Genomic DNA, 15,180 nt, shown 5'->3' with positions numbered 1-15,180 from the left:
CCCCTCCCCCATACTGGATAATGACGTGCCCGCTGCCCACTGCTCCACCAGGACCAGAGGCCGCCTTAATGCCCGATCCAGGGCGAGGTGAAGTTCCTGCAGCAGCCGCTGCTCCTCCGCCAGCTCTCCTAGAGGTCATAGAGCTGCCACCTTGGCAGGCTCTGATCCTGGTGGCATAAGCCTCTAGCCAACACTTCTAGGATCCGGCTCCAGCTGAACTGCCCAAGCTAAACCCGCCTTTCCGGGTGAGTACTGACAGGGAGGGGAAAGGAGACGCCAGAATCAAACAGAGGCTGCGTTCTGCTAAGGAGCCAGAGGAAAGGGCCCCGCTACAAATGCCCCTCAGAGAGTTACAGCAGCCTCCGGTTCAGGGGGCAGACGGCCACTACCATCAGCCCCCTGTAGCCTATTACCAGATTAAGCTAATGGAGACTATTTTTCAAACCCACTGCCCTACATGGGATGACATGTAGTCTCCCTCTTCAGCACTGAGGACTGACACGGGATTCTAACTGAGGCCAGAAAATAGTTATGAGAAATGGCACCTGAGGGTACTGCAAACCGGCAGCAGTGGGCAGAACTAGCCACCCCCGATGAGAGGCCCTATTGGGACTGTAACACAGAGAAAGGGAGGGGCCACCTGGAGAGATATTGGACAGCTATTTTACAAGGTCTCAAGAGGAGGGCCCAAAAACCCATAAGTAGGGCAAAATCCTCTGAAGTGATTCAAAGGGAAAGCGAATCACCCTCTGAGTTCTACGAAAGACTGCAAGGACCGTATAATTTATATGCCAATAGATTCAGAGGCTTCTGGGTCTCAGATGGTGATAAATGCAGCTTTTGTGTTTCAAGCCTAACCTGAAAATGTCATATGGGGGGACACCAAGTGACTCATTAATTTTTATACATCTCTGAATGCCCAGTACCTTTGTCGGGAAGAGACTTGCTGTCTAAATTGGGGGCACAAATGACCTTCCCCCCAATGAAAGACCCACTTTTTGAGTGGGCTCAACAGCAACCACTTATTTACTCTTCCTCTCGGTAACCCCTCAAGATGAATGGAGGTTGCACGACCTCCCAGAAGGGAAACTAGATGGGTTAAACAGTCGAGGGAGAGAGAGAGTTAACTCAACAATTTCCTGAGGTCGGGGTGGAAGACAACCCTCCCAGACTTGCACAACAAGTCCCAGAGGTAATAGAACTCAAACCCAGTACAATTAGGTCAGCACCTGCCTTGGGCCTGCCAGACTTTGCTAAGCCATTTACTCTTTACGTGACTGAAAAGAACAAGGTTGCTATGGGAGTGTTGTCCCAGACTATGGGGACAGGGGACAGACCCGTGGCTTATCTCTCAAATCAGCTGGACAATGTTGCCACTGGGTGGCCGGGATGCTTATGGGCAGTTGCTGTGGTTGCCTTACTGGTCCAGGAGACAACCAAGCTAACTTTGGGCCAAGATTTGAATGTAAAAGTCCTGCATGAGGTAAACACTCTCCTGAGAGGGGACCCCCATAAATGGCCGTCGACATCCCAGATTACTCAATACCAGGGACTGTTATGTAAGAACCCCCTTGTTACTATTGAGCCTTGTCAGGCCCTGAATCCAGCCACTCTCCTTCCTGTGGGAGAAGGTGGGCCCTTACATGATTGCAAAGAAATATGCCAGCAGACTTGACTTGAGAGACCAGCCAATCCCAGACCCAGCCTTGTGAAACAAGGACAACGACTGTCAGGATATGCAGTAGTCATGGAATAAACCATCGGTGAGGCCAGCTCTCTGCCATCACACTGGTCTGCTCAATGGGTCAAACTATATGCTCTAATTCGGGCCCTCCAGCTATCAAAAAGTAAGAGGACAAACATTTACATACACTCCAGGTACGTTTTTGCTACTTTACATGTACATGGGGCTTTATATAAAGAGAGAGGTCTTCTGACAGCCAACAGAAAGGACATTAAAAATAAAAAAGAAATTCTGACCCTATTAGATGCTGTCTGGGAACCAAACAGGGTTGCAGTAATACACTGCTGATGACATGAAAAAAACGATACCCTCTAGGCTTGGGGAAACAGACTGGCAGATAAAATCGCTAAACAAGCAGCTGAGGGCTTGGGGGTGACAAGTGAAGCCCCTACTAAAGCTCTCGTATTGGCGGAGCTGCCTGAGCTAACACTGGAGTCTCCAAAATACACTGAAGCCCCAAATCAACTAGCCAAAGTGGAAGGGGCCATGAAGACTGAAAAGGGACGGTGGGAATTGCCAAATGGCAAATTATTGGTACCGAAGGAGCTGGCACCCACTCTGGTAACCCAAACACACCAAGCATCTAGGCCATGATAAACACACCTAGGCCGTGATAAACTGGAAGAGCTAACTTGAAAATATTTCTTGATTACCCACCTCTCTTCCCTATGCAGGACAGAATCTCAGAACTGCACTGCATGCTTACAGGTTAATGCTGCCTCGGCACTATCTTGGGTGAAGGGTGATTTATGGAACATTGTTATAGTTGCCTTGATGATTCTGCTTTGTGGACCCTGCATTTTACAATGTATTATGAACTCTGTAACCCAAAGATTGGTGTCGTTCTCCCAAATTGGTGGTCGGAGAGCCAGGGTGCAATATATCCCTATGAATGATGCTCATACTATGAGTTAAGAGAATCACGAGGGGGGAATGAAGGAGGAAACAGAACAGGTTCTATCTTGAAAGCAGGATTCTATCTTGGGCCGGACTGGGCTATATGCCCAGTAATTATGGAAATGACATACCAACTGGAAAACCAGGCCCCCAGGGCTCTCTGTCACTAAAAGAATACCCTAATTATCTGTGTAACCGAATAGAATCATGCATTCTATTATGCTTATTGGGGTATGACCACAACTGATAGGCCTATTGATAATTGTCCACTGTTAACTACCTAGGCTTAAGGCATATGAATCACTGGATTAACTTTGACTGTCAGGGAATTTGGGGAGGTGGGTTTGTGCACATACACTTAGAGTATATAAGGTTTACCCCAAAACTGGTTGGGGTCCTTGGCTAAGAGGAGACTCTGCCTTGGGCCCCCTGGTGTAATAAGCTGTACTCCACTATCTGCATTGTCCTTCTGAGTGAATTTGTTTCCTGGAATGCGCGGCTATAACACTATTAAGAAACGAAAAGAGGTTAATGAGTAGCTCCCATGTTCTTCTGCCATTGGTACACAGTTAGAGAAGAAAGGCATCTGATGGGGCTGTTTCTTATTCACTGGCTTCACTGGGGCTCATTTCAGGATTGTAGATGTGCTGAAATGAAAACTCAGTGTGTTTCCTTTTTCCGTGACATTTTGTCATTCCAACTGGTTTCCCAGGATAGGGGAAGGTGCAGACAAACCATCCAGGGTGGGCAGCTGACTCTAAGGTATTCCGAGAGCCGACTTCATTCCGATAAAAGATGAAGGGCAGACATTTCCCTTTCTTCTGGGCAGCCAGTGTGGAAAGTTTCTTCTTCTAGGAGGTAAGAGAGATGAATTAGACAGTACGGACTTTGGGATGGAGAAAACTCAGTGTGTGTGCTCTTGCAGCAAATCCTTCCACTCAATACTTTCAGGAAGATGGATGCTCCTGTTATATTAGCCAAAATTAGAATTTGTGGAGCATCTGGGTAAAGAATCTGCCTGTCGTGCAGGAGACACAAGAGACACAGGTTCGATCCCTGAGTTGGAAAGAATCCCTGGAGAAAGACATAGCAACCCACTCCAGATCCTTGCCTGGAGAATCCTGTGGACGGAGGACCCTGGCAGGCTACAGTCCATGGGGTCGCAAAGAGTCAGACACGACTGAAGCAACTGAGCACAGCACAGCACAGAGAGGCATTGAGGACTTTGACTTTCCACTTGGGTGGCCGAGGGCAAAGGAAATTGGCTGAAACCCTCACCTTCAGCTGCAGGGATGGCTTGTTGTGTCCTTTGTTTTTGTCACAGCAGAGACACAGCTCGCCTTTTGAGACGGCCAGAAGAATGGGGCTTCCTTTGTTCTCACAAGCTGACTTCACATGAGAGGCTAATACAAAGAAGATTTCTGGAAAATGATAGAGGAATGGGTCAGTCCTTGGCATAGGGAAGAGGCCCTCTTGTCTTCTGGGGTTTGGGGCAAGATGTGAACAACCTTTCCCTTCATGTCTGAGTGGCTCAGTTGCGTCCAACTCTTTGTGACCCCATGGATTGTAGCCCGCCAGGCTCCCCGTCCATGGGATTCTCCAGGCAAGAATACTGCAGTGGGTTGCCGATCCTATCTCTAGGGGATCTTCCTGAGTCAGGGATCAAACCCAGGTCTCATGCACTGCAGGCAGATTCTCTACCATCTGAGCCGCCAGGGAAGCCCTTGACTCTGGGTCAAAGACCCCCTCATTCACTCTGGTCAAGTTGCCCCTTCTTCCACAGCCTGGGTCTTTCTTTCAGAAGGAGAAACCTCCCAGAAAGACATCCTTCAAGACTGGTCATCATTACAGGCTTGTCATCTAATTCCTAGCAATCCTAGTGGTTCCTGGACCCTTTCTCCTTGCTCCCCTCCACCGTCTGGAGCTGCAGGAGTGATGCAGCCTGAGCTGAGCCCTCACAGGAAGATCGTCCCCTGATGGCAGGGACAGAAAACACGACACCCCTGAGTTACCTGGGACTATGTAAGTCTTATCCGGAACTGCTCTGAGGATCTCGGAGTCCAAGACCAAAACTTTTTGATCCCCGTCATGGATGATGAATTTCTCCGGGCCGTTGGCCTTCACTCTTGGACCTAGATCAAATTAACCAGATAGTAACATTTCACACTGAGCACAAAAAATTCGATCTTCTGTCCCTATGTGTGTGTGTTAGCTACTCAGTCATGTCCAACTCTTTGCGACCCCATGGACTGTAGGCCACCAGGCTCCTCTGTCCATGAAATTCTCCAAGCAAAAATACTGGAGTGGATTGCCATTCCCTTCTCCAGGAGATCCTGGGATCAAACCCAGGTCTGCTGCATTGCAGGCAGACTCTTTACCATCTGAGCCACCTAGCCCTTGGTCGATTGTCCTGGCCCCTCACCCTGCCTGTACTTGGCCATCACAGCCTCCTGAAGATTTCTCCCACCCCAGGCTGTCTGCCTTGCTCCAAACAAGCAACTTAGCATGTATGTAAGCATCTGGGCTCTGATTCTTTTTTTTTTTTTTTTTTTTCATTTTTTGGCTGCACCACAGGACATGTGGGATTTTAGTTCCCTGACCAGGGATTGAACCTACACCTCCTGCATTAGAAGGGCAGAGTCCTAACCACTGGACCACCAGGGAAATCCCTGGGCTCTAATTCTGAGACATGGGTTCAAATCCAAGATCTGCCACTTACTACTTTAGGACTTGTTGTTTAATCGTTAAGTCGTGTCTGACTCTTTGCCACCCTGTGGACTGTAGACTGCCAGGCTCCTCTGTCCAGGGGAATTCCCAGGCAAGAACACTGGAGTGGGTTGCCATGCCCTCCTTCAGGGGATCTTCCCAGACCCAGGGAGGGAACTCACACCTCCTGCATTGGCAGCTGGATTGTTTACCATTGAGCCACCAGGGAAGGCATACTTTAGGACTTAGAAGTTACTAAATCTCTTTAAACCTCAACTTCTTCATATGTGAAATGAGGGGAAGTGGTAGTAACAGCGCCTACCTGGGGTCTTGAGAGAATTAAAATGCTTAATGAGATGAATAAGAATTAGCCAAGTATCAGCTTCAGAAATCACTCAGTACTAGTGAATCATTACTCTTCTTAATCCTCTTTTCCTGCATCTTCTCACTGCAGGCATCACACCACCAGCACTGCCTGGGCTGGAACAAACCCCTACTGAGTCGATGCACGGACAGTGGCAAAGCAGGAGGTGAGATGTGGAGGTAGGAAGAGCCCAGGAGCACAGCTTCATACAAGATTGAGCTGGCTTTGCCGGGTTCCCATGAGAAGCTACAGGGTTTATGCCTGGCCTTGGAGGAACCTTTCTCAACAGTCAGGACCTGACACAAGAATACCAGAGTACTTCCCAGGGCCTGGCTCCTAGAGACACATTCAGGCCATTCCTGCCTAGAGGTGCGGCCACACAGGCAGTCTTCCCTACTGGGCCTTGGACAGGGCAGGTGACCCAGCCCTCCCTGGTAGGATGAAGGGCAGGAGCCCACATGTGGGCCAGCAACCATCAGGGATGGGTGGCTGTGAAATGTCCAGGGTGATAACACAGTAGCCCCCAAACCAGGTGACCATGTAATATAATTATCCACCCTAGGCAATTATAACCAGAGATGAAATCTGAAGTCTCATTCTCATCCTCTGCAATCAGCATAGGTTGCTGACTGGTCTCAGCTTGGAATGTCCTTCTGGTCTCCTTCTGCCCATGAGTGGGGAGGGCTCCTGCTGGGTCTCCTGCCACCTCCTCCAGGAAGCCCTCCTAAGCCCCTCTGTGGGGCCCACTTCCTTTCTGGACCACACAGCTCTTTGTACCCATCCCTGAAGCATAGGTATTGGTGTCCTTGCCCCATTTCCCTGCAGCACTGTAAGCCCCCTGGGAGCAATTCCCCTGCCTGATTCACCCACCATCCTCAGCCCCAGCCTAGAGCCCCCCAAATCATGGACATTTGATTGAAAAGATGACTGGCCCAGGCAAGACCCTAAGAGGCTCCATAGAGGTGTAGGGTCAGATGAGATCTGCTCAGGTTAGAACATCCGATGCAGCATTTCTGGGCCCCGGACATTCTGAGTTCATGGTTTGGATGCATGTTGATTCAGAATCATTAAACTAGATTAACTCTCAGCCTTTCAATGTGTCAAATGTTAACCAGACCTACAGACTCGGCCTTTCAGGGCTGTTGATGCTACTGGTCTGAGGACCACGCTTTGAGTGTCACTGTCTAAGGCAGTGTTCTCAGTCTTGGCTATACAGCAGAAATCACCTGGTGGGTGATCTTCTAAGGGCATACATGTCCAAGCCCCAGCTCCCTGAGATTCTGATTCAATGGGTCCAGGGTGAGACCCAGACATACTATATAGGTTGCATTCCTAGCATTAATACTGGGCTTTATTTTTTCTAACCTTTTTAGTATTTCCTAAATCTAGTCTTCTTTTCCTTCTGTTTCCCTCATATCATACCCTTGCTTGGGCCCCTGTCATCTCACACCAAAGCTTGGGTAGAATTCTCTTAACCTGTGTTTCTTACATTATGAAAAAACTGAAAGGTGAAATGAAAGTCACTCAGTCGGGTCAGACTCTTTGCGACCCCATGGACGGTAGCCCACCAGGCTCCTCTGTCCATAGGATTTCCCAGGCAAGAGTACTGGAGTTGCCATGCCCTCCTCCAGGGGATCTGCCCAACCCAGGGATCGAATCTGTGTCTCCTGCACTGGCACTCAGAGTCTTTACCACTAGTGCCACCTGGGAAGGTCATGCAGAACCTTTAGATTCCAGCATCTGTCACTTACTATTTGTGTCACCTGGCTCAGGTAACCTGCCACCGTTCCTCAGTTTCTGCCCGTGGAACTGATGATGTTAACTATTTCCTCATGGGGTTCTGGGAGGTTCACAGGGTAGCTTGTGAGAAGGGTTTTAGCTTAGTGGAGCCACCATGGCCTTCAGGGGTGTGGGTTCCAGGGCGCCCCCTGCTGGTCATGTCTCTGATTTTTCATAAACACAGTGAGGACGGACTTCAGCGTTTCCAGGCTCCTGGCCATGATCAGAGGGACCACCAGCCTCAAAACCTTTCTTCTCTTGTGCCCCTCAGCTGCTGCATATTACCTTCACCTCAGAAACCAACTTGGGCTCATCTTTCTTTTTTTGGTAAATTTATTTATTTTTAATTGGAGGATAATTGCTTTACAATATTGCATTGGTTTCTGCCATACATCAAAGCCATACATGTTATCAGCCCTCCTGAGATTTGCTTCTACGAAGATAAAGCCTCAGCTCCAACCCAGCACCTGAGGTGCCCCCAGTCTCTGATTCTCCCACTCCCCTGAGAGCCCAGCTGCTCATCCCCCATCCACACCCTCACGCTTTACCACACTCATCAGTTCACCCAGGGGCCTTACCTGCATGGGCAGAACTCATGGAGGTGAGGCTGGGGCCTGGCTCCAAGGCTTCTCTGTCTGGGTCTGGGATCAGAGACAGGGAGGTTAGCACAGGCAATTGAAATTTTCAGGAGCATCAGGGGCCGTTGACTGTCTTACTTCTTTTGCATGTGTTTTGAGAAACACTGAAGCAGAGAAATAGTGATGACATTATAAATAGCTTCCTTGGTCCAAAATGGTGGAGGTGAAGATTAAATAGTTTCGGGGAGGGAGGGGCTTCTGGTGTGGTGCTGTGGATAAGAATCTGCCTGCCAGGGCAGGGGACATGGATTCGATCCCTGGTCCAGGAAGAGTCCATGTCCTGCGGAGCAGCTAAGCACCTGAGCCACAACTACTAAAGACCATGTGCTCTAGAGGCCGTGCTCTGCAACAAGACAAGCCACCAGTGAGAACCCCACACACTGAAGCGAAGAGTCGCCCCTGCTTGCTGCAACTGGAGAAAACCCGCACACAGCAACTAACACCCGGCACAGCCAAAAATAAACAATTTTTTTAAAAAGGAAATAGTTTCTGAATGCAGAACTTCCTAGAGCCCACACTTATTAGATACACATGCACTGCATTCTTCCAGTGGAGACAATATAATTTCCCCACATTACTCTGAGAATCATCTGGAGGATTTTCCTTCATGAAACATCATTTGAGAAATTCCTGAATGAAGTGTCTGGTCATAAACCATACAACTCTTGCACACTGAGAACACATAGAACCTGCTGCTGCTGCTGCTAAGTCACTTCAGTCGTGTTCGACTCTGTGCGACCGCACAGATGACAGCCCACCAGGCTCCCTGTCCCTGGGATTCTCCAGGCAACAATAGTGGAGTGGGTTGCCATTTCTTCCTTCTCCAGTGCATGCAGTCGTGTCTGACTCTGGGCGACCCTATGGAGAGCAGCCAACCCGGCTCCTCCATCCACAGGATTCTGCAGGCAAGAATACTGGCGTGGGCTGCCATTTCCTTCTCCAGAAGAGGAAAAACCGAACCTTGTGCTCTGGTGTGAAGGTGTCACCCCATCTTTGCTTTGCTGCTCCTCTGCCATCTGAGACAGCTCTTTGACCATCATCCTCCCGTCCGTCCCTCCAGCTCTAACAGTCTAGGCTTCTGAGAAGTGGGAGGGGAAGGCTGGGGGGAGAGGTGGCTCAAACAGAAGCCTCTCCAGTTCTGTGTGGGGAACAGGAGGCATGCCTTCACCTCTTGTGCAGCAACAGACAGAGGCAGAGCCAGGATGTGGTCTCAGGGTCCCAGTCTAAAGCTCCCTGGCATTCGGAGACTATGGTATCTGGTGTCTGTGCCTTCCAGCATCTGCTCCCCACTGTCTTGGGGACAGAATGGGCAGGGCGGCCTCCACATGACCCGTGTCACAGGGGCAGGGCTGGTGCCAGACTGCTCTGCTGCCACAGCACGTCCACATCCACCAGACCGACATCCTGATGCTTGGCTTTGCAACTCTGAACACTGTGTGTGGGTTGGAAATGCCAGGATTTGGTTTCTGGTGTGTTACAGACCTCTCCATCCACGGTCTGTGCATTAGACAGCCATTTGGGTCAAAAGCCTCCCCTTCTTGTTCCTGTGGAGCCGATATGCAAGTGCCTTCCTCCAGCAGGTACTCAGAAGCCCTGAGCTGGGGTCCCTTTTCCAACCCAGACTCAGAGAACCCCTTCCATCACATGGCTTTCTCTTCTGCCTGGGCCAGTGGGGAAGAAGATTCCTTTGGAGGATTCAAAACCGTTCAGGTGGTGGGGTTTCCCTGATGGCCCTGCCCGCCAATATGGACGACATGGGTTCAATCACTAGGCTGGGAAGATCCCCCATGCCGCAGGGCAACTAAGCCCATGTGCCACGACCACTGAGACCAAGAGCTGCGGCTACTGAAGCCCAAGCACCCTAGAGCCTGTGCTGCGCAGCAAGGGGAGCCCCCGCAGTGAGAACCCATGCACCTCAGCTGCAGAGCAGCCTCTGCTCACCACAGCTAGAGAAAAGCCCATGCAGTAACAAAGACCCAGTACAGTCGAAAATAAATAATTTTTTTAAAAATCCAGGTATTGAATCAGGACTTTGCACCCCAACTCTTTGGGTGAAGATTTAGCTAGTGTCTGGTGCACCTGGACACATGGGGCAAAGCTTCACTCACCCTTCAAGGATTTCTCTTGTCTAATTAGTTTTCCAAGGAATTTCTCAAAACTCACATACCAAGCAAGGTCAACAGGGAGAAGCTGGGTCTGGGCCCAGTACCTCATAAGGTCCCTCTTTAGGATTTACTCTTTGGCCCTGGTGTGGATTTTTAAAATAAGAATCTTACCTTCTGAGGAGCACTGAGGTTCATCTCTTTCCCAGTCTTCACAGTCCATTTTCATACCTGGGTTCTCCTCCAAAACGGACATTTTCAGTGTAAGGAAATGACTCAACAGGAGGCTGAGATGAAGGGCAGGACCTGAGTGGACAGGGAGAAAACTGCTAATGGCCTCTTCTGACCCTAGAAGACCTTGCTGAATGCCCGTAAGTGTCCATCAGGCTGCAGGCCTTGCTGGAAACGTTTGCTGCATCCAGGAAGTCCTCCCAGGGCTGGGCCATCCTTCTTTGATGTTTGCCTCTCCAAAGCAATATTTTTGAAACATATCATTTTTATGATCTTGACAACATTTTAGCAAAATGAAACAGAAAATTCAAAGTATATTGTTCTACAGTATGGAGGTTCCTTTCAAACTAAAAATAGAGCTACCACATGACCCCGAATCCCACTACTGGGTGTATATCCAGATAAAAACATGATCCAAAAGGATACATGCACCCCCAACATTCACTGAAGAAGTGTACAATAGTGAAGACATGGAAGCAACCTAAATGTTCATCAACAGAGGAATGGATAAAGAAGATATGGTGTGTATATACAATGAAATATTGTCCAGCCACTAGAAAGAATGAAATTCATTTGCAGCAACATGGATGGATCTAGAGATTGTCATACTGAGTGAAGTTAAGTCAGACAGAGAAGGAGCAGTATCATATGACATCCCTTATATATGGAATCTAAAGAGAAATGATACAGATGAAGCTATTTACAAAGCAGAAAGAGACTCACAGACTTAGAGAATAAACTTCCGGTTGCAGAGGGAGAAGGATGGAAAGAAGGGATAGTTAGGGAGTTTGGGATAGACATGTACACACTGCTATATTTCAAATGGATAACCAACAAGGACCTACTATACAGCACAGAGAATTCTGCTCATGGGACAACTTGGATGCAAGGGGAGTTCGGGGGATAATGGATGCATGTGTGTGCATGGCTGAATCCCTTCGCTGTTCGCCTGAAACTATGACATCATTGTTTGTAATAAGCCATACCCCAATACAAAATAAAAAGTTAGAAGTATATTTTTCTAATCCCGGGACTGGAGAAAGACATCCCACAGGCCAAATCTGTCCTACCACCTGGTTTTAAATAAAGTTTTATTAGAACACAATCATGTCTGTGTTTACGTGTTGTCTATGGCTGTTCTCTGGCTGCAACAGCAGAGATGAATCATTGAAAGAGAGTCAAAGAAAGCCTCTACTGCTTACTGTCCCAATCTTCATCGAAAAACTTTGCCAACCCCCTGGTAGAGTCTAGTCAGCAAAGAAAGGCCATTTCTTTGCAGCCTCTTGTCATGGAAAACAGAGCCTCCAGAGACCCCAAGGAGCTCAACTCCTGATGTCTTGGGGCAGGGCTGACTCAGAATCCCCTCACAGAACAGGCGTGGAGGAGAGAAGTTTTCAAATTCCTTCCAACGGTACATATCACCTCTCACCCGATTCACAAAGCCCATTTCCCAACATGAGTTCAGGGCAATACAGTGAGGGAAGCGTGGCAAGAACTGTTTATTCCCAATTTCAGATGAAAAACCTGAAGGTAGGTGACATCTCAAGGCTGACACCACTTTTAAGGTTTCAGAGATGGAAGTTTCATGTGAAAACCCAATCCTTGGAGAAAGGCTTAGGAAAAAGACAAAGAGAACCTAGATGGTTTTATAATAAGTAAAAATGCCTAGGAAGAGCTCCAGGGCTTGTCAGTAGGACAGTGAGCAAAGGAGAGGATGACCACCGGGCAGTTCTGGGGGCTGCAGAGAGCTGAGGGCTCTTTTAGGGCACAGATATCTACTATTTGATCCTTAGTAGGTCATTGTTTGCATCCCCTGAATTCACAAAGCACACCTGCCTTTGCAGTTTGAGGGACAAATCAAGGGACACAGAGGATTGGTGTCACTTGAGAAGGCAGAAAAATTGGCATTCATAGGAGGACATCAGAACAAAAGATAAAAATGTAGGTATCCAAACACGTGAAGATGCTGCTGGTGACCCGAAGGATGCCCACAGGCTGGAGGACCTGGGGATGTCCCTGTGAGCTGTTTATGGAATTTGCCACCTATATCAAGGTAAATGCAGGTGGCTTCCACAGAGATTCCTAAGAGGCAGTGCATTCAGCCATTGACAGTCATCTCTCCAGCTCAGATCGCTCAAAATATTGGGTTCCAAAATATCTTTCTGAAGACCAGCACTTTCCAGACTCTGGAATGAGTCTTCTCAGCCCTCAGAGAAGAGGCTGCCATTATCATAGTTTGCAGGTTTCCTAAGCTCAGGGATAGCCCGGCCCTGGAGCAATGCCTGCTTATTGGTAGCCCTCCTAAAAGGCTTCCAGCTGCTTTGGGGGCTGAGAGCAAGGTGGTCTAGGCAGGTCTCAGAGAGAATATTTAGAAATTCAGGAAATCCATGGAGGGGCAGGCTTCTGTTATGGAAATAGCAAGGCAGGCACCAGTTGCTGCTGGGCTTTTCCATCTATATCAGGTGGTTCCTCAAGCCAGGGGTAAGGACCATGTGGGCTTCCTAGAGGCTCAGTGGTAAAGAATCCGCCTGCCAATGCAGGAGATACAGGTTCAGTCCCTGGGTTGGGACGATGCCCTAGAGAAGGAAATGGCAACCCACTCCATTATTCTTGCCTGGGAAATCCCATGGACAAAGGAGCCCAGCGGGCTACAATCCATGAGGTCACAAAGACTTGGGCATGACTGAGCAAATAAACAGCAACAACAAAGGACCACTTACCTGGGTCAGGGATCCCCAAAGTCTGTGGCTCTGTTTTGGGCCCCTGGAGCACTGTTGTCTTATACTCTGGAGGGACCAGGTGTGATCCTCACTTTGAGTAATCAGTTTGGAAGCCTATAGGCAAATGCAGCATCTCTCCAGCGAGTCATTGATGGCATCTGAGGTTATTAGTTCATCACTCATTGCCTGCCATCTTTCATACCAAAGGTATAAAGGAATTCCTGTGGGTAGTATCACATTGCCAAGGGTCATGTTACATCCATTCAACACATTTCACGGTGCTTGAGATGGACAGTGTGGGTGCCCATCTAGTCTGACAACAGTGGTATAGGAAAATGTAAATGGAAGGAAAGAGGAGACACAGGTTGGGCAGACAGCCTGGGAGGTGTAGGAAAGTCCCCATATTCATGGTGTTCAGGCAGGTGGTGTTGTTGTTCAGTAGCTCAGCTGTGTCTGACTCTTTGTGACCCTATGGACTGTAGCACACCAGGCTTCCCTGTCCTTCACCATCTCCCAGAGCTTGCTCAAACTCATGTCCATTGAGTCAGTAATGCCATCCACATCTCGTCCTCTGTCATCCCCTTCTCCTCCTGCCCCCAATCCCTCCCAGCATCAGGGTCTTTTCTAATGAGTCGGCTCGTCGCATCAGGTGGCCAAAGTATTGCATCAGTCCTTCCAATGAATATTCAGGAGTGATTGCTGGGGCACCCACATTTCAGAGTAATATGTTCTTCTTTCTTCTGACCTTCCAATGCACTCCCGGATGCCACTGACACCTCCCTCCACCTCTTCTCTGTCATACCTCTTTCTTGATGACATGCAAAGTATCCTCAAGGGACCTTCCTTTTTTAAAAATCAGTGTTTTATTGGAGTGTTTTTAGTAATTATGAAAACATAAGTACCTTCTAAAATAGAAACCTATTATAAAAATCTATTATTGAGTTAACACTGGAAGTAAACTGTATGTTGATCCATTTCCTTTCTTCACAATAGTCTATGAATATTCTTTTCTTTTTGAGACTATAATAAACTTGTAGTAATATATTTATGTCTTTCATTTCATATTTTAGTATTTTTGGTTTACTCTTAATGATGAGTATAGATTCAGAGGTTAACATTTACCTAAGATATATATTTTTCAATCTAGAAGTAAATATCTAATAAAGGTACTCAGTTCAGATGTTTGATTTTTTTAATTAGGTTTAATATTTTTAATAGTTTTCAATACCATTGTATATAGGGGTGAAAGACTTGTTAATTGAAGTCAGATAATTTCCCCACACATTACTATTGAACCCTGCCTTCTTTACTTCATCCATCTCTTAGATTTCATAAAATCTGAAAAAAGCAGTAACTTTTAGCAGATTTACCTCCTCCTGTTCCCTGGTAGATCTGTTCAGGAGTACTGTCATCATTGTTTTTAGCCACTAAGTTGTGTCCAACTCTTTGCAAGCACATTTCAGAAACATGGGGTCCCTTACCCAAGACCACACGCTGGAGTCCCATTGCCCCCGTGAAGCACTGACCACACCCTCTCCCGAACAGGGTCCCAGAGGCTCAGAGCTGTCTCAGACTCTGACTGCCTTCTTGTCGCTGAAGAGACCTTGTGAGAGGGGGTGACAGGGGTGGGGACAGGTGACACAGACTGACATAGTGGTGCAGTGAGGGGTGGCTGAGTATATAGGTCATCAGAATAAATTTTGAGAACATGGGAGAAACTCCTAGTTTTTCATTTGTGGAGAGAAAATGAAAATTTAAGGTAACATCATCATATATAGGTGACGCTAGTGGTGTAGAACCCGCCTGCCAATGTGGGAGACATAAGAGACATGGGCTCGATCGCTGGTTCGTGAAGATCCCCTGGGGGAGGGCATCCCTCCTGGAGGGATTCTCGCCTGGAGAATCCCATGGACAGAGGAGCCTGGGGGGCTGAAGTCCATGGAGATGCAAAGGGTCGGACACGACTGAGGGACTAACGCTTTCACTTTCTTTTTTTTCT

At 48.1% G+C, this 15,180-nt stretch overlaps 1 protein-coding gene across 1 annotated transcript; it reads right to left on the bottom strand.

The window, feature by feature from the left end:
* Positions 1–1,873: 1,873 nt before the first annotated feature.
* Positions 1,874–13,258, bottom strand: IL37 (interleukin 37). Its single transcript, XM_040224227.1, has 6 exons — positions 13,182–13,258; positions 10,405–10,536; positions 8,069–8,131; positions 4,654–4,773; positions 3,920–4,062; positions 1,874–3,492 (listed from the first exon to the last, which is right to left on the bottom strand). The coding sequence occupies exons 2-6, from the start codon at positions 10,484–10,486 to the stop codon at positions 3,244–3,246; spliced, it is 657 nt and encodes a 218-aa protein (XP_040080161.1). The 5' UTR covers positions 10,487–10,536; positions 13,182–13,258; the 3' UTR covers positions 1,874–3,243.
* Positions 13,259–15,180: the final 1,922 nt, after the last annotated feature.

The sequence above is a fragment of the Oryx dammah genome, unplaced genomic scaffold (assembly GCF_014754425.2).
Source record: "Oryx dammah isolate SB20612 unplaced genomic scaffold, SCBI_Odam_1.1 HiC_scaffold_25, whole genome shotgun sequence".
NCBI classification, from domain to species: domain Eukaryota; kingdom Metazoa; phylum Chordata; class Mammalia; order Artiodactyla; family Bovidae; genus Oryx; species Oryx dammah.
This window is presented reverse-complemented; position numbering and strand designations above follow the sequence as displayed.